The 19,465-nt window shown below is 41.6% G+C and overlaps 1 protein-coding gene across 2 annotated transcripts in view; it reads left to right on the forward strand.

The window, feature by feature from the left end:
* The window catches only part of nckap5l (NCK-associated protein 5-like), a 39,514-nt gene extending 20,595 nt beyond the window's left edge, over positions 1-18,919 (forward strand). For both annotated transcript variants that reach the window (XM_044351354.1, XM_044351356.1), the window contains exons 3-13: positions 4,563-4,703; positions 5,540-5,608; positions 5,717-5,755; positions 5,851-5,970; positions 7,007-7,099; positions 7,391-10,299; positions 11,157-11,286; positions 11,553-11,625; positions 14,142-14,423; positions 15,929-16,080; positions 17,481-18,919. In XM_044351354.1, coding sequence (XP_044207289.1) covers positions 4,563-4,703; positions 5,540-5,608; positions 5,717-5,755; positions 5,851-5,970; positions 7,007-7,099; positions 7,391-10,299; positions 11,157-11,286; positions 11,553-11,625; positions 14,142-14,423; positions 15,929-16,080; positions 17,481-17,741 — 4,269 coding nt within the window. In that variant the 3' untranslated portion in view covers positions 17,742-18,919. The remainder of the gene's footprint in view (positions 1-4,562; positions 4,704-5,539; positions 5,609-5,716; positions 5,756-5,850; positions 5,971-7,006; positions 7,100-7,390; positions 10,300-11,156; positions 11,287-11,552; positions 11,626-14,141; positions 14,424-15,928; positions 16,081-17,480) is intronic.
* The last annotated feature ends 546 nt before the right edge of the window (positions 18,920-19,465 follow it).

A 19,465-nucleotide genomic window follows, 5' to 3' on the forward strand; every position in this document is an offset into this window, starting at 1 on the left:
CGGTGGCGGCAGCACCACAGTTTCATGTTATATTTAGCATCACTTTTGTTGTCTTTTTGCTCCACGCTGTAATTTACATGTGAATGTTCGCAAAAAACACACACAGCGACAGAAAGAGAGAGAGAGAGAGAGAGATGGGTGCATGTTTCTTGGCCCTGCTGCCCGGAGCTTTAATGTGCATTAGCGAAGAGAGAGAGAAAAAAAAGCTGGTATTTATAACCACTCAGTAACGTTCCTGGATCCAAGGTCAAACGGATAGGCTAATATCTGCTTCCGTTCTTAGATGGGCCGCATTGATCAGACCTCCATTATACGCGTGGATCCGGCTGCGCTCAGTCAATCGCGGCTCAATATGCGCCCTATACTTTTGGACGGTGCTGCTCAGATTTGTCAGTCGAGTGTTTGCGATCTGCAGGCCGCCGATGTTCAATAATCTTCCTGTAAACGCTTTGCAGACAGCTCTCGTTACACAAAGCCTGGCAGGTCTTTACTGATTACTTATGAAACTGTTTGAAGCTTTTTCCCAGCAGTGTTTTATACTTTGTGTGTGTGTTATGTAGATATTCAGGGCTCGGTTATGGGGAGTTTTTCTATACTGATGCCAATATGATAACCAAAACGATATATTTTTGACACTTAACACTGAGGACTATTAAAATGTTTTACTACAAAATGCTCTTTTTTAAATTAAAGGACAAAGCTGGTGTATACGATGACATATACAGCAAATATTTCTCCCTTTTTTTATTCCCCTATCCCTCACAAGAACAAGAACACATGAGCTAAACAATAAGACCCAACAGCAACATAAATATAAATGAAAATAAAACGATGAGTAAAACAAGAAGACAGAAGAGACAAAACTAAACATTAACTAAAGAGATGAATAAATAAAGATTAAAACTACAAGTCCAATGAGTTGAACCAAACTTTTCTAACTGATTGAATGTAGAGCCTGGTGATATGGCCTATAAATAAGATAATATTTCAATATTTTTAGGCTGTATCATGATACATAATATGTATATCTATATTTTGAAATCTCCTCTAAACTACTGTAAACTACTAAATAAACTACTGTTACATTAAAGTTAAATAAAATACTGCTGTCTGTCTGTGGCTCTCAGCCTCAAGCACATCAGTTCCTACGAACATCTCGACAACTTCTGGATGGATCGCTGTGAAATTTTATACTTTTTTTTTATGAATCTTAATGACTTTGACGTTTCTCTGACATTTCCTCCAGCGCCACCATGAGGTTCACATTTATGAGTTATTATGAGTGAAATGTCTTGAGAAATATCAGATTGCCATGAAACTTTGTCCACACATCCATGACGTTCCCATCAGCCTCAGCTCTGCTTTGTGTTAAAGGCTAATTAGCAAATGTTAGCATGCTGACTCACTTAAAGTAAGCCATGGACTCACAAAGTCATACTAGCACCAAGCTGCTATCATAACTGTAGACTCGTAGTCTTCTTAATAGTTTTGGTCAATAAAGTAGGTGTGTGAAGTAGAGGAAGAAGATACTGTATGTCAGGCTTTGGCTACACAGATGAACTAATTTCTGGTTTTAGTAATTGTATTTGTAGACAATAACAAATCTAGAATAACACCAGACTTACCCTTTAACAAAATATGCCAAACATCTCAAATGCATGTTATTTTTATACTGTTATAAAACTTGAGGTGAACGTATGTCTGTATATGCTTCCTCCAAACAGCCGTCCGATCTGTCTCTGTTGCTAAGATTGTTAAATGTGTTGTTTGCGTTGTTCACTCGCATATTTCAGATCAGATTCAGGTCTGAACATGTACGGATGTATTTGAGAAGTTCCCATTTTGAGTAAAGAACTAGAAAAACAAGTGAAACTCTACTACGACTGTTTGTTTATGTAGCATCCGGAGCTGGCGGAAGTCGGTGGGGGTCAGAAACCAGAAACCAATCAGAACAGACTGGGCTCATTGGGAAGGGGGTCTTTAAAGAGACAGGAACTAAAACGTCCTGTTTCAGACAGAGGCTGAACTGAAGGGCTGCATGAAGAGCCAGAATAAGATAAATAAGGAGTTTTACTTAACTGTAAATAATGCAAAGATATTCCAGTAGAGCCCCAAAATATAAATATAGACCTGGAAATGTGCAGGTTATGTCCTCTTCAACATGAAGCAGCTGCACAAGAATTATAATTATTTAAATTAGGAAATAAATCAATACATAAAATAAATAAATCAAAGAATGAGATTATCATTATTATTTGTAATAATCTGACTGAGCACTTGAGATACATTCCTGGAGAGCTAAGGCACATTTCTAGTTTGAAACCCAGCCCTGTAAATATTTGAATGTTTCTGCATGTTTTTATGTGTAAACGGCGGTTTGTTTGTGTGTGTGTGTGTGTGTGTGTGTGTGTGTGTGTGTGTGTGTGTGTGTGTGTGTGTGTGTGTGTGTGTGTGTGTGTGTGAGTGTGTGTGAGTGTGTGTGAGTGTGTGTGAGTGTGTGTGTGAGTGTGTGTGAGTGTGTGTGAGTGTGTGTGAGTGTGTCACCTGTCCAAGTCCGGTCTGACACATACATGTAACTGTGCCATTTCCTGATTGGCCTGCAGCCACAGAATCAGGCTCGTCTCATCCGCTCTAATGACTCCTTAAGATGTGACAGTTGGATCTGGGTCCACGTGGACTTACCTACTTCCCCTCACATCCCTACACACACACACACACACACACACACATACACACACACACACCTGGAGCCATGCCTACTAGACTGGTGCTCAGCCATATGCCCTGCAGTGTATCATGCTCACTGACTCAGGCAGCCTGTGCACTCAGCGTGGTGCTGCGGCTCGATCTGTGGATTTATTGAAGCTGCAGAGGAATATGGAAAACAAAAGCTTATCTTCCTACACAGGCCGAGTATCTCAAACAATGCAGGATGGACGGATTAATGTGTTTGCCCTGTAATCCTCAGTATATAGAAGGTACGGTGATGTAGATTCAGCAAGGAGCTCTGCAGCGTTAGATGTCTTCGCTGCGTTGACGCGGACAGGCTGCTGTCTGTTTTTAGTTGCTGCGTGCAGAGGACTAAACTCTGAAGTAGTGTTGAAACGAAATGTTGTGGCTGTCAGATAAACAGAGTATAAACAGGGTGTAATGGTGGTAATAACGTTAACGTCACTCTTGGAGATGAGAACAGAGTCTGATGTGAAGCAGACCTCAGTGAACTGGTATCCCCGGTGTTTGTTTTGGTTTGCTTTGAGAACCAGACGGGTGGGGTTTACTGCAGCAGGGACAGATACAGATACAGTCAGCTACAATACCTTAGACACAAATTGATTCATGAATGCTTTCTTTCAGCCAGTGTCTCAATGTCATGGCACTTTATTAAATCCTTCTGTGAGTGGCAGGAGGAACAAAGAGTGTAATATCCACCGGGGGATTGTGGGAACATCTTAACTTCTCAAAAAATCCTGTTTTTGTTCCCCCTGTTTCACCCTCAATGTTGTCATCTGACTGTCCAGCTGCCAAAATCCAGACAAGTCGATAAAAAACGTTGAGTCTTGTTCAGTTATTACCGTGTGGCGTGTGCTGACAGCTACAGGAAAAGCTCGGCGGACGTCTTTTACCCTCCGTCACGCCTCTCAGGCGACACACAGGCCACCCGACCTGATTGCGGGAGGTTGTTGAACCCGGTGAAGCGTGAGAGAGGTTTTGGCTCTACTCAGGGCTAAAAAAAAAAAAAAAAAAAAATCCATCTCCACCGTATGTTGTGGGTTAACTTTTATTGTTAATTCATAGTTTCATAAGTCATTTATTTATAAGCTATAGTTAATTTATAGATGATATAATGGAAGGTATATGTCAGAGCAGCTGTCTTGTTTGTTCGACAGTGAGGTCAGAAACTCTGATGTGTATATTTATATATACACATCAGAGTTTTGATTGAAAAGATCAGTTGTCTTAGGGCTGCAACTAATAATTATTATCAATATTTATTCACCTGCAGATTATATTCTTGATTAGCTGATTAATTGTTTAGTTTATGAGTTGTCAGAAAATGGTGGAAATGCCCTCAGCTCATAGAAAAGTATTAAAATGTCTTGTTTTGTCCAAACAACAGTCCAAAATTCAAAGATATTCAGTTCACTATCAAACATGACGAAGAAAAGCAACAAATATTCACGTTTTAGAGGCTGGAACCAGTAAATTTATGGTATTTTTGCTAGAAAAATGACTTTAAAATAGCTGCCAATGAATTTTCTGTTGATTGGATAATAGATTAGACAACTAATCGTTGCAGCTCTAATCACTATATATCAGTATATTTTATATATATGTATGTGTGTGTGTGTGTATGTATATATGTATATATGTGTGTATATATATATATATATATATATATATAGTGCAGCACAAATACAAACTTTTACAAGAAGATAGAACATGTACTGTGACTTAGAGACTTAGATTTAGAGTAGCTGACACGTCTCGCCTCGTGTTTGCAGAAGTGAGCATTACTGGCTGCAGAGATCGTGACGGTTTCAGTGTTGCCTTCTGTGTCGCAGATGAGAACAATGTCTGACGAGACAGAGCAGAGAATGTGCGACGAGGACTTCGGTTCGGACGAGGAGGGCGAGGAGGCGGACGTGGAGTCTTACCTGGAGGACAACAGCAGTGAGCTCATGGACCGACTGAGAGAGCTGGAGGCGAGTAGACGAGGAAACGCAGTCCGCAACACGAGATTAATATGAATTAAAAATGTTAATTAAAAAATTAAAAAGCGGCTAATTGAGTGTGACTCATGTAATCCTGCCGTGAAGGTCACTGTCCCCTCACATCCTCAAAGTCAGTGAGAACTACGGTAAACATAAGAACAGTTGTAATCCATATATTGAAAAATCTTTATCTTGTATGATTTGTTCATTTTTTTATTTTTAAAAACAGGATACAGTTAAATATCCGTGATGCTCAGAGCAAATTGTACTATTTGTACAAGGAAAGTTGGTCTGTTGATGTTCGGTAAAACCCTAAATTACAAACATATTGTCTGATGGAAAAACAACAACAGTGTCGAACTTTATGTGAAGCAGAATTTAACCAAAAGTCAAAAATCTCTGTGTGCAAAGTTACATTCAAGCAGATAAACATCAGATTTAGAAACAAGCAGGTTTAATTTTCTCCTGGAAGAGAAAAGAGTTGAAAATGAAATCCCGTTTCATGTTTTAGAGCTAATTATACGACAATTTAAAGACTCTACTTGTTCTAATTTATTTTATTCTTCTGGTTTGTTGGTTAAAAACTTCAGTTGTTTGTTAGGAATTTTTTTTTGTGGCTGATTTTTTTTTTTTTTTATTTGAAGAGCTGTTAGCGGAGACAAAGTTCCTTGTTTGCGATGTAATGTTATTTATAAGAAGTTAAGTTTTTGTCAGACAATTGTTTCAGCACTGCAGCTCTATTTTCGCTGCCTTTTGTGAGTCCATGTGGGCTGGGAACTATTATAAGTATTTTTCAGCAACATGTTTTATTGTTATTTCCCTCGCAGGCAGAGAATTCTGCCCTGATGTTGGCGAATGAGAGTCAGAGAGAAGCTTACGAGAGATGCTTGGATGAGGTGAGTTGACGAACAATATGTTGTTTGACTTAGAAAGTAAAAATGATCCATTCTGCTCTGATAAATCACTCTAGAAAGTTTAAAATGCAAATTCTCTTCTGTTATCAGGTGGCCAACCACGTGGTTCAAGCTCTGTTAAATCAAAAGGTAACGTTTCGTTTCTGCGTCTGTGTTTGGATTCATCACAGAGTGAGGTCCGTCCATTCGTTATCTTAACTGCTGTGTGTGTGTTACTCATACAGGATCTGAGAGAGGAGTGCATCAAACTGAAGATGTTGGTGTTCGACCTGGAGAGACAAAACCGAGCGCTTTGTGAGCTTTTTCAGCAGAAACTACCCAATCACCCCACCGCTCACTACCAGGTGAATGAACTCGTCTTCCTCCTGTAACGATCCGTAAATGATTGTGTTTCATGTACATTAATATGTAAGCATCACTGTGATGTTGTAGCTGTTCGAGAAGGGAGTTAATTTTAACTACTTTAATTACTGGGTATTTAAAATTATAACAATTCATCATATTTTATACTTTGAATATATGTTTGATTCATTTGCACAGTAACCAGAAACTAGAGCTGACAAAGAAGTGTAATGGAGCGAAATTAAGTAGCATAAAATGTAAATATGTAAAGAGGAACTCAACTCATTGAACTGTATAATTACTGAATTACATAATTACAGTAATTACTGTATATGTGAAAAAGTTGTATAAAGCCTTTTGTGGCTCCAGAGCTGATATGCTGCCTCAAGTGATGTCACTTGAGTCACCGTTGGTTGACTACAAGTTTGAAAATGAAAAAAAATCTGAGGGTGTGAAGTTAGAAAAAAGTGATGTTACCAGATTTCTGGAGCCTGCTTGAGGCTAGCAGCTCAAGGCTACATTAGCTGCTACTAGCATAACACACCCAAATCTCCCACCCAACTGTCAGCAGTTGAGTTGCATTGTGGGTAATGTAGGCGCCAGGTTTTGACAAGAAGAAGAAGAATGCCTGGGATAAAAAAAAGACAATCTCTGCTGACAATCTGCTGTTTTTATACTTTTTTAAAACTGAAGTCTTATTTATAGGAGTGCAACGCTAAATCTGTGGAGTACTCTTTTCAGTAAAGTACAGTCACCTAAAAAATGTACTTATGAACAGTACTTGAGTAAATGTACTGAGTTACTTCCCATCTCTGTTTGAATATCAGTGCACAGCTCTGATTCTCAACACCAGTCGGAGCTGCTAATTTATTTTTTCACCCTCATTCTTTCAAACAGTAATAGATCTCAGTATTGTCACTTCTGCTCTATATTGTTCTAACAGATGTCAGAACAATGCAGCTCCTAGTTGTCTGTGTATACAATACCCCGTAGTGTATACAGTGTCATCATAATTGCCTCATGAATCTCCTGTTACAGGTCCAGGCGGGACCCCTCCCAGACTACAATGCACAGCTGCACAATGACTCTGCCAAACAGGTGGAGCCTGCACAGACTGAAGCACAAGCCAAGGTGTTTATTTCAAAGCTCACACAGCAAAGCCTCAGCAAACATTAAGAGTGAAACAGATGGATTATATCACGAGAGCACAGTCCCCACCTATATATATGTGTGTGTGTGACAATATAACCGCTCTGACATTTGCTTCACTATTGTGCTTTAAAAAGACGTCCGCTGCTAATCTCCCTCACACTCACTTCCTGTACGCATGCACTCAAAGGTCTCGGTGAATTAAGTTGTTTGGCTTTCATTGAAGTGTCGGCAGTGAATTTTATGCTGATAAAGATCTCTTTCTGTCCGAAGGGAAATGGCTACCGCACACAACACGCCTCCCCGGGCCCTCGTGGTCCCGCCGCCTCTATGGAGGCCCTGTCTCCCTTCTTCAAGAAGAAAGCACACATCCTGGAGGTCCTGCGCAAGATGGAGGAGACGGACCCTCTCAAGTTCCACCCGTCCACCGCGAGCTTGTCTTTCTGCGACTACAGCCAGGTGCTCATGTCCACAGAAGCTGTTTTGGCTACCGCGGACCCACTCCCACTACAGTGCAAATCCCACCACACACACTGCCACTGCTCCTGCTCTGACACTGACCCACACCAGCATGTCAACGGCGACGGGGCGGTGAAGTGTGAGGGAGGGAGCACCTGCTGTTTACACTGCAAGAGGAGCCCAGACGGTCCTCCGAAGCCATGCAACCACGTCTGTAGTCCTTCAAAAGCCAACTCTGCCACCCAGAGCCATGTAGCTCCCGCAGCTGCTATGAGCGAATGTCACAGTAAGAGCAGAACACTGGATTCTGTTCCCCCGTCTAAACAATGTACCAAGACTGACACCCACCAGCAACCAGCAGGCGCCACCACCCACTCATCACTCACAGAAACGGCCGATCAGAGCCTGGAGGTGATGGGAGTGGAGCAGGAGCAGGATAACTCTGAGAGTTGTCTTAACGCTACTGCGTCTGAAGAGCTCACTGGTTTCTGTCCCACTTCCCACCTGCCCGGTTCTGTGATGGAGAGCGCACAGATCTCCCTCTGTGACACTGAAACGAGCGATGGCGTTCACAACGGTTTGGCGCTCTCCTCCTCAGACGACCCCTCAGCCGTCCCCGAGAAAGACAGCACAGATCTGGAGGCTTCCTCTGTGAGAGCCGGAGCCTCCGTCAGTCCCAGCCCTTCCTGTCTCAGCGATGTCAAAGCCGCCGCCATCAACTCCCCGTCCAAACTGCTCAAGTTCTTGAAGATTCCCTCGATAGGGGAGAAGTCTCAGACTTCAACCCCCGCTGTCCGTCTGAGCCCCCAACTCACCCGCAACTCCAGGATCCCCTGTCGCACCAACAACTACGAGGTTTACCACTCTCCTGTTCCCACGCGCAGAGCCACCACCACAGAGAGGTGCAGGCAGCCCCCGCCACCCCCCTCCAGGTCAGAGTCCTACCCCGCCACACACTCAGCACCGACCTCCCCTCCGCAGCCTGAAGACCCCTGCTCCCCGCCCGCTAAGGAAATAAGCTACAGCAGCCTCTCTGCACCGAAAGCCAGCGCCGGCTCAAAGACGGGCGCTTCCTCCTCACCCAAAATATCTCAGAGGGTCCCTCATTATGAAAATGTCTGTGACATGTCGACCAACTCTAGAGAGGGAGAACCGAGCCAGAGCCTCGAGAAAAGAACCACTTTTCCATCGCAAACAAAGGCGAACAGCGGTGAGAGGAAACTCGTTAAATCGTTACCGGAAAGCGTCCTCAACCCCCCTCCTCAGCGAAAGCAGTCGTCGTCCTCCACATCAGAGTCCACATCGGACGACGAAGAGGATTCAGACAGCCCGGTGTGGGTTAACCATCACAGCCTGCCCAACTCATCCGCACTCAGCAAAGCTCAGAGCCGACCCAACTACTCACGAACCAGAGAGAAGCAGGAGGTGGACGTCAGGGAGGTCACGCAGGCGCAGAGCTCCGGGGTCGCCCAGGCGCCGCCTCCTCCTCCTCCGGCCAGAAGAAACGACTCCTCTTCCATCCCCAAGAGACCTGTGACCGGGCCAGCGAGACCTCAGGCTGATTCCAGTCATCACGCCTTCAAAGACAGGCTGGCTGCGCTGGGAAAGCTGAGGAGCTCTGAGGATTTACAAGTCAGCGTAAGACCGGTGGACACAACGAACGAAGGCGCCGTCACCTACAGCGAAGAGAGGAGTAAGACAGCGGAGAGGCCCATCGAGCTCCATAAAGAGGAGCAGAGACATTCAAAATACACAGACTCTTTGGATGGAAAACCCAAAGTTAGCAGCGGTGGTTTGAAGTATCAGGGGGCGACTCCGCTGTACGAACAGGGGGTCAAATCTCAGCCGTCTGGCCTGGTTAAACAAGAACTGTGTGTAACAAAAACAGAAACCCCCAAGAGCAAAATAGGTCTACCTTCGCCCAACGCAGATGCTCCGCAGGTACTACGCAACAACATTAAGTGTCCTGGCTCCTTGAATCTAGCTTATAACGTTAAATCCGGCATGGGGCCTCACAGTAGCAACAGCCCCAATAAAATCCCCCCTAAGTCGCCGTCCAAACCCTGTCAGGGCCCCTCCGTCCACAGAGCGGGGAAGCCCACAGAGGCCCCGCGCTACTCGTCCAAATCCGAGGAGAGGACCAAGATCAGCGGGAAAGGGAAAAAGAATCCGATGTACGGAGACAGCCTCCCGCCTCCTCCTCCGAGACCCCCGACGTCCGAGGTGGAGAAGCCGCTGCAGCCGGTCCCCAGCCCGCAATCCGCCATCGAGCAGAAGGTGATGAAGGGCATCGAGGAGAACGTGCTGAAGCTTCAGGAGCAGGACAGAGGAGGGCAGGGCAGCGAGGTCAAGCAGAAAACCTCCAACGGCATTGCGAGCTGGTTCGGCCTAAAGAAGAGCAAGCTGCCCGCGCTGAGCCGCAAGGCCGACGCGACCAAAGCGAAGGACGAGAAGAAGGAGTGGAAGATCAACATCCCCTCGGTGGGGAGAGACTCTGTGAAAATGGCCACCAGGTGTAAAGAAGGCGTCGAAGGTCTGAACATCTCGACGCTGATGGAGAAGGCCGAGGGGCTGAGGAGGGCCCTGGAGGAGGAGAGGGCGTACGTGGAGAGGTCGGGCAGGGGTCACTCCTGCGAGGTGGTGATGGACCAAGCTCAGGGACAGCTGGCTGTCATGTACAGGGGAGCGCGCTCAGACAACTTCATGCAACAGCTGCTAAACAGGTGAGAACTCAATGAGGACAAGTCGACAAACTGCAGCTTTAAAGGAGTAGTTTGACATTTTGGGAAGTACACTTGTTTTGCTTTCTCGGTGCGAGTTAGACGAGAAGATAGCGATCTCATATCTGTACAGTAAATACGAAGCTGCAGCAGGAGACGGTTATCTTAGTTTAGCATAAAGACTGGAAACAGGGGGACACTGCTAGCTCTGTCTGTTTAATCCCTACAAGATATAACGTGTACATTTTGAGCTTTTAAGTTGCTTTTAGGTAGATTTATCACCTTTAGATAGAGCCAGGCCAGCTGTTTCATCCTGTTTCCTGTCTTTATGTTAAACTAAGCTAATCTCCTCCCGGCTGCAGCTTCACATTTACCGTACAGACACGAGAGCGGTATCAATCTCCTCATCTCACTCTCAGCAATAAAGCCGCAGCGTATTTCCCAAAAATGTCAAAATATTCCTTTTATAATGGATGTTAGAGAACAATGATAACTAGGGCTGCAACTAAAGATTATTTCCATGATATATTAATCTACAGATCATTTTCTCAGTTCAACATTTTGTCTATAAAATGCCTGTTATAATTTTTTGGAGCACATGGTGACGTCTTCAAATGTCTTGTTTTGTCTTTACTATCATGTTTGACACATACAAGCTTCACATCCTCACATTTAACAAGCTGACGCAAGTAAATGTTTGTCATTTTTGCTTGTGACTTGTGAAAAGTCACAAGCAAAAAATAGTTTTGCCGATTAGTCGACTAATTGTTGCAGCTCTAATGCTAACGCTAACTCTTTTGTGTGGTAGGTGTTAAAGCTTTGAGATTCTAACTGATGGTTTTTATGTTTTATGAATGCAGAGTGGACGGGAAGGACGTGATCAGTGTGCCGCAGCGCCGGCTCTCGTTCGACTGTAAGAGCTCCAAGCCGGTGTTTAGTCAGCAGGGCGACATCATCAGTCACACCACCAGGCGTGACGATATTGAGAAGGTACTTACGCAGTCACACAGCTCTTTACTTCTCTGTTGTTAGACAAAAAAATACTGAGATTTAGACATAAAAAGCAAAAGAAAAACATGTAAAACTCACTTAAGCAGCTCAGATTTCAGCAGCGATTCAGTTTAATTTGTTCTACATCTTATCAGCTTTCAAGCCTAAAACCTGGCGTCTGATTCGTTCGACTCGTTCCCCGCATGCTGATTTGAAGAGCGGGCGTTCACTTCTCCATCTGCCACCTTGTTGTTCTTTTCACGCAGGGATCAGACAGGATGGGAAAGATCACGTCGGATGAGAACCTCGCAGATTCAGTTCACTCTCAGCACTTCGCAGGTAAGACGAGTCTGCCGGGAGTTTGTCAGAGGACAGAAGTAGCACACATTTTATAAGATTTATGAGCATTACGACCTTGAGCGAGATCAAACCAGACGTGTGTGTGTGTGTGTGGAACTAGTCTGGAAATAAATTGCTGAATATAAAGATCAGATTCACAGTCTTGTTCCTGCACTGTGCGTCTGTGCGGAGAGTTAAACACACTTCCAGTAAAGGTTGAAGACGGCAGGTCGCCTTTTAAAGGTTTTTACTGGAAGCAACTGTGAAAACATTATTAAACAACAAATTCAATGAAGGAGATTTAAAAAAACTGTTAGATGAAAGGTATTGTAAAAATATATTTGAAACATGAAAACAGGATTCACAAAACTCAATTAATCAATCAAACTTTATTGATAACGTACCTTTCAAACAAGTCGACTGCAATTCAAAGTGCTTTACAAGTGATTGACAAACGCACAGGATGGTAAATATGGAGACTCATGCACACCAAGATACGAGTAAAATGCCAAAATTAAAATAAATTCATAAATACATAATAATAGATTATAAAGAAAAAGTATTTAAGAAAACCTACTTTAAAATAACTGAATAAGACAACAATAACAGATGAGTTAATGAAAGGAAATACGAGCAATAACAGACACAAGTCAAATTAAAATTATGAAACACGACACAAAGTAAGTAGTAAATAAATACATTTATACAATAATAAACCCATCAGAGTACAAGACACTACATAAATAAACGGGTTGTTAGTCTACGTCTAAAAATATCCATACTTTCACTTCCTCTCAGATCGTCTGGACTTGGTATCAAATTACACATTTAGACTGGTGACACTTCTTCTTCATGCAGAGAAGACGAAGAGGAAGTCGAGTCCAGAAGAAAAAAGTAAAAAGAGTAAAAGACATTGAAGTTTTCACAACAGTAATTCAGCTGTTAATGAGAATGTTACAGTAGAAAAACAGCAGCAGACACACAGCAGAGCAGCTAGCTTGATTAGCAGGAAGCTGATCATAGAAAAAACTACAAATGAACACAAAATTAATCACAAAACAGCTGCAATAAAAGAAGGAAACACTACAAACACTCCTCCTTATGTAACAGACACTGATAGCTCACTCTGAGTAGTAAATTGAGGTATCAGACGCTCACTAATCATCATCATCATCATTTTGCTTCATCCCTGTCAGCTGTGGATTGATTCCTTAATTGGACTTAATTGAATCCTCCTTGTTATTATCCTTTTTTATTCTATTTAATTTTATTTTTCCACTGAGCAAATATACAGTGTAAACAAGGCAGACTTGAAATTTTATCTAAATTAACAGCTAAATAGAGAGGAAGTAGAGGAAGACTTCATTTTAATTTATGTGTGTGTGTGTTTATTAAGCACTACACTACACATAAGTAAACCCGGTAATTATGTATAAACTTGAATGTTGTCTCTGAGGATTTCAAACACAAAGTAGAGCAGATCTGTGTCAGTAGTGGTTGCTACTAGCAACAGAAAGACTGTTACATACACAGATAGATCAGGTGAGATGAGTAGATGAATAAAACATAAAATGTGTGTTTCTATAGAAATAAATCTATAGAATACATTTAATAAGCTTTTTATAAATGTAATATTTCTCTCAGGACAAAAGTGATAACAGTCGTACTGAACAACATGCTGCTAATATTCCAATAATAAGGTTGAAATTATGATTCACTGTTTGTCACATTATCTCACTACAAACTGCAGCTTCACTCTCATACACTGATCACTCTGATCACTATTTATTTATCACCTACATCAGAAACGTGACATCACATCCTGTTTCGGGGCCGAGTGACGGGAAATTCTGGTGAACATAAACGTAAAGTGACTTTACTTTAACTAAATACATTCACTAGAGTACAATTTTAAGATACTTTTGATTTGTGGTTACATTTTAGTGTCAGATATTGTATTTTTACTCCATTTTACAGCTTTAGTTACTTTCCAGATTAACATTTTACATGTATAACATAAAATCAATTTATAAAATATTATACATTATTACCAATATAACTACTATCTGTGTATAAAGCAGTTAATATCAGCCTCGACCAGCTGCAACATTAAAATGCTGTTTACATGTTAATACATCAAATATAGTGATCCAGTTATATAATATATACTAATATAACACTGTTTATATTACTCTCTCGGTATATTTTGAAGATAAAATGATTCCTTCTCTTTTTTTTAATTGAATGCAGCTCTGCACATCTGTGATAATCCATAAGGGTTTGACTGAAACGTATCATTTGCATATTGAGGGGAAATAAATGAGCTCACACCTTTATTGGCATATCAAAGGTAAATAAAGTAGGCCACGCCCCCGAGGAGAATCGATCGAGGCTTCAGTAAAAGATAAAAATACTTGGAATTCATTAATTTACACGTTTGCTTCTTTGTCTCAACATTTCATTTATTTATTTCTGCATTTCCACATGATAAAGTCGTTCTCCTCCTTCCTCTGCAGGTTCCGGTGCGTCCACCTACACTCTGGACAGCGGTATCGGTACGTTCCCTTTGCCCGACTGCAGCAGCGGCGCAGCGGGACGGGGTCTGTCCAAGGCGAGGGCCGGAGGGGCCGAGCACCACTCCTCCGGCTCCCCGGGGAGGGCCGGCCGACGGGCTCGCACCCTGGACAGAGAGCTGACGTCGCAGGAGGAGTGCTACGTGCCGCACAAACAGCTGATTCCAACCATTCAGTACGGCTCCATGCTGGAGGGACGAAGCTCCGCCGGCGTCATCCGCGAAGGTGCGAACAGCCTCACGAACACATGATAACAGCTGGAAGAGATCCGGTGGTTCAGAACATCGTCAGAGGTCACTCAGTACTGTGATATTTAGCTTCCAAACTGAGTAATTTAGTACTTTGATGTAGTTTCCTCTCAACTATAAAGAAAAACTCTCTATAAGACGAAGTGTTGGTCGTCTTATACGTTATCTTTGTTTGAAGTGCAGGAACAAAGATAAAAGATCTGCGGTGGATATTTAGTATCGTTTGATAAAAGAAAACACTTACTGTAGCTCATATACTGATAGATAAATATACACTTACCAAGAAAAACACATTTATTTGCCTTTTTAGAAAAATTTTAGGTTTAGAGCTGCAGGATTGGTCAATTAATTGATTAGTCAATTAACAGAAAATTAAATGCCAATTATTTTGATAATCAAATAATCATCTTAAGTCATTTTTTAAGGAAAAAAAGCCAAATATTTGTCATTTTCAGCCTTCCAAATGTGATGATTTTATGGTTTTCGTTGTCTTCTGTGATGGTGAACTGTTCAAATAAAACAAGACGTTTAAAGAATTATAACGCTGTTTTCTGACATTTTATAGACCAAACAACTAATCAATTGGTTGAAAAAATATTCGGCAGATTAATCAATAATGAAAATAAATGTTAGTTGCAGCTCAATTTAGGTTATTATTTATATAACTTGACTTAAGCAGGAGAAATGTCTCACTGAGATTAAGAATCAGAAGCAGCACAAAGAACATAAAACATGAAGGTTACCAAAAAAAACTAAGAAAATGGATCAAACATGAAGAGAATTAAACATATATGATCAGAAGGATACAGCAATCAATAAATGTAGAATCAGATATACATATTCTTAAATATAAATACATAAGATAGATAATAAAATCATAAAACAAATAACACTGACGATCTCAACCAATAAAATTCAACCAAATAAAACAGACAAACACTGACTCAGCTGGATCAGCTGCCTCCATCATTTTAAAAGCGTGACGAGATGTTCAGGTTCCTGAAGTCTGAAACAGTTAAACGACCTTCATCACTTTAAAATGAGGATTTAGACAAACGTCTGTTCTCCTGATGATTCTGTTTAGTAAAAACCTCCAGATGATCCTCTGTGATGTGAGGAGAAAGATTATTTTAATATCTGCTGATTATTTTCTCGATTAATCATTTGTTCTATAATGTTATTACATATGTACAAATTCCCACAGCTCAAGATGACGTCTTCATATTTCTTTTGTCTGATAAACAGTTCAAAAACCAAAGAGACTCATTTTATGTTCATAGAAATCAAAGAAAACAAGCCAATACTCACATTTCTGAGGCTGGAACCAAAAGATTTTTGCCATTTTTGCTGGAAAAAAAGCTTATTCCATTATCAAATAGTTTCCAATCACTGCTAACTGTCTGTTGATCGACTAATCAATCAATCAGCTGATTATCGCAGCTCTGGATAACATGTACATGTACGTAATCTCTCCACCTACAGACAAAGAGGCCCACGGAGCGAACATGTTCTCATCTCGCTCGAAGACTTGGACCTTCCCCAACCTGAAGACCCCGGCGGGACCTGCAGAGGTGTACCTGGCAGTGGAGGAGGAAGAGGAGGAGGCGGTATCCTTCGGCTCACCATTCAGAGGGGTACGGACGGGAGTTCAGTTGACTTTCGGTCAGATTCGAGCTTAAATCTGTTTTCAAAAAGAGCCTGTAACTCCTGGAGCCGGTTGCACCAGCTGTTTGTAAATTCAATCTCATCCTCGTTATAACGGAAGTGGAGATTTAAGCGTCATTAATTAAAACCAGGATCATCAGATTAGTCGCTACTAAATAATTAGCCAACACCTACTTCTGCCAGACACACCAAACCCCAAATTATAAACCTTTACGCCAATAAAATTAGAGTAAATGATCAAATAATGTCTTAGCTTAGCATAATGAGATATTTCCCTCTTATTGTAAATTAATACTCACTAATTCTAAATATTTCTCCAGAGATGCAGATAGAAATCAACAAAGTCACATCTGTATTGAAAAAGGATTGACAGTAAAGTTTATTTTATCTTTTGGCCCCTAAAACTGTTATTTTTAGTTATGTGGCAGTAATGCTACAGTTACTTCCTGTTTACATAGTTGATTGCCTCTGATTGGTCAGCGCTACAGATTCAGTTTCGTAGCAACTTATGATTCACACATTACTAAAGTGTTTATTCGCAGTCTAATCTGTTTTAAAACAACAGTCAGGAGCCAAAATTTCTTGCTGTAATAAGAGTTTCTGCTTACTTAAAGATGTTTTTTCATCTGTAAACTAAATTATGACTCTACTGTGATGAAACACATCGACGCTGGTGTTAATGTTGACATTGACATCGGGTTCAAAATGACTCAACGCACCATCTTTTGTTTTAAATCAGCTCTGAACCTCGCAAGGCCGATGCGGACCGTTTATGACTTATCTACGTCATGAAATTCATATGAAAACAGGATGTTAACGCCCTAACGGCTACGCACCGACACACTGGAGGAGCAGAGCCGCTTACTCAGCTCAGACACTTTAAACAAAGGGCGATTGAATGAATGAGCTTCTAGTGACGGTCAAAGCTCTGCAGGAGAGTCACGCAGAGGCTGACGGCAGCTCCGCATCGCCGAGCGGCGGTCAGTCCGGCAGAATCTGGGTGTGTAGTTACTCTTTAAGTTTTAATGACACAGCCTGATTTGAAACTAGCTGAGAAAATGACGAAAGACTTGATGCACAAACTTAGCAGAAAAGGGAATTAAGTGGGTCACTTATACACTGAAAATACTTTGCAAGGCGGTAAAGCGGAGATACATTTTTAAATCTGCTCTCACATCTTACATAATGTAAAAACACTGAAGCACATTCTCCCTTTAGAAATTATTAATCAGCTGAATATTAAAGATTCACAGTTGGATGATTTCTGTAACCCACTTCTGGTTTTTTGCACCTGAAGGCGTTACATAAGATGAAAGTCACGACCTAAAATATCCCCCCCCCCCTCCTCTCCCTCTCTGCTTCCTCTCAGAGCATGAAGGCCGGGGGCCCCTCCTCCAGCCGGGTGGTGGACCCAGGCAGCCTGCCCGTCCCTGCCCAGTCCGGGATGAGCCGCAGGGGGAAGACCCGCACCCCTAGCGTCCCCGAGATGAGCCGCGAGGCCGGGCTGGAGCTGCTCAGGGAGCGACCGGAGGAAGCGCTCTCCCCGAGCCGCCCTCAGGTCCTGGAGACCCCCGAGTCGCTCAGCGATTCTCTGTACGACAGTCTGTCATCCTGCGGCAGCCAAGGATGATCCGGCCAAGAAGCGGGAGGGGAGGGGAGGGGGGGCAGGAGGGAGGGAGGGGGACAGAAAGGACCAGAGAGGCAAATGCTCATCTAGTCCACAAGACAATAAGAGCCAGCAGCACCCTGAACACGCCTGCTGCTCGCTGGCTGTACTGTGATGCTGCTGCTGTGACCCGCCGCCACCTTTTTTTGAGGAAAAGAAACTGCGCTGCCCCGTTGATGTCCGCGAGAAAAACTCTGATCTGACTGGTTAGATGATGATGATGATGATGATGTTGTCTCATCATCCGTGTCTCTGTTGCAACTGGAAGGATGGATATAAAGACTTCTCCTCAGGATTCCCAATAAACATGAAGCCAAAAGCCACTCGAATGATATATAGGTTGTTCACTTTTATCACAATCAAGACCGACTGTGGACTCATCGATTTCATGTATACAGGACTACAAAACGCATGGCCGAGCTAACGATTAGCACAAAAAATCGTCACTTCCTGGTAGTTGTTCAGCAACTTTTTGTCTTTTGTTTTTCTCATCATCCCGGTAAACGGACATCAGTCGTTCAAGGAAACAGTGAAACAGTTCAACAGCCGACGTACTGTACTGTATCAAAACATCGTCATTCTGGTCTCGACGTCATTTCACCACATAATGTATCAGAAAAAAAAAATACGGAGCTCCTTTTAAAAAAAAAAAAAAAAAAAAAAAAAAACAAGAAAAAAAGAAAGAAAAAAATGAATGTTCATGTCTGTGATTCTTAATTGCTAAAAACTCCCCCATGCATCATGATTTTAAATGTATAAAACGATTTTATTGATCATGTTGATATTGTTTTGCGACCGAGGAAGGTTGTCAGAATATGTCTGTTTTAAATCATAATACATTTAAAGGTAATATATACCAGCAATAATAACATAGATAAGAGAAATGGCTACACTATTCAATGAATATGTATTTCTATTATTTATTTATTTTAAATGTACATCATTTGCAGCCATCTTTTTTTTTTTGTTTTGTTTTGTTTTTTTTTTGTAATCTTTCTGTGAAATTTGCAGTCTCCTTCGCTTAGTAGATTATGTTCATATCTTGTATTTCAACATCTCTGTTGCTGTTCGTTCTCTAGCCGATAGAGGTCCTATGTACCTACTGCCGTTTTTCAACTTTCTAATTAAAATCTTTTGATTTAGTCCTTTTGTCTGGATGCAATTTTTTCAAAGTCGTTATTTTTGGCTGTTGGCATCATTTACGCAAATTTATTTGTACTTCGCTTCCGTTTTCTGCAACTTTATATTTCTACTCCGCCACATTTCAGAGGGTAATATTGTACTTTTTTTGCTCCTCTGCATTTATTTGACAGCTATACTGGTTTCAGATTAAGATTTTATATACAAAATATATAATGAATTTATAAAATATTCTGCATTGTTATAAATTAAATTGCCCCAACAGGATATAAAAGTTCAAATTAGCTCAAGAAACTACATTTAAAGTGCTGCTTACACATTAACACATCAGCAATAATAAATCAATATATATGTAACTATGACTTATGAGGGTCATTTTCTGCAGTATGAGAACTTTAAATTGTTTTTAATATGCTTTAAATACTTTTACTTGACATTTTAAATGCAGAACTCTTACTTGTAATGGAGTATTTTTACAGGTATTACTGCATTTACTTGAAGTTCCCCTCCAGACATGTTTTAAAGACATAAAAATACTCTGAATAATA

Source organism: Thunnus albacares, chromosome 5, assembly GCF_914725855.1.
Source record: "Thunnus albacares chromosome 5, fThuAlb1.1, whole genome shotgun sequence".
Classification (NCBI taxonomy): Eukaryota; Metazoa; Chordata; class Actinopteri; order Scombriformes; family Scombridae; genus Thunnus; species Thunnus albacares.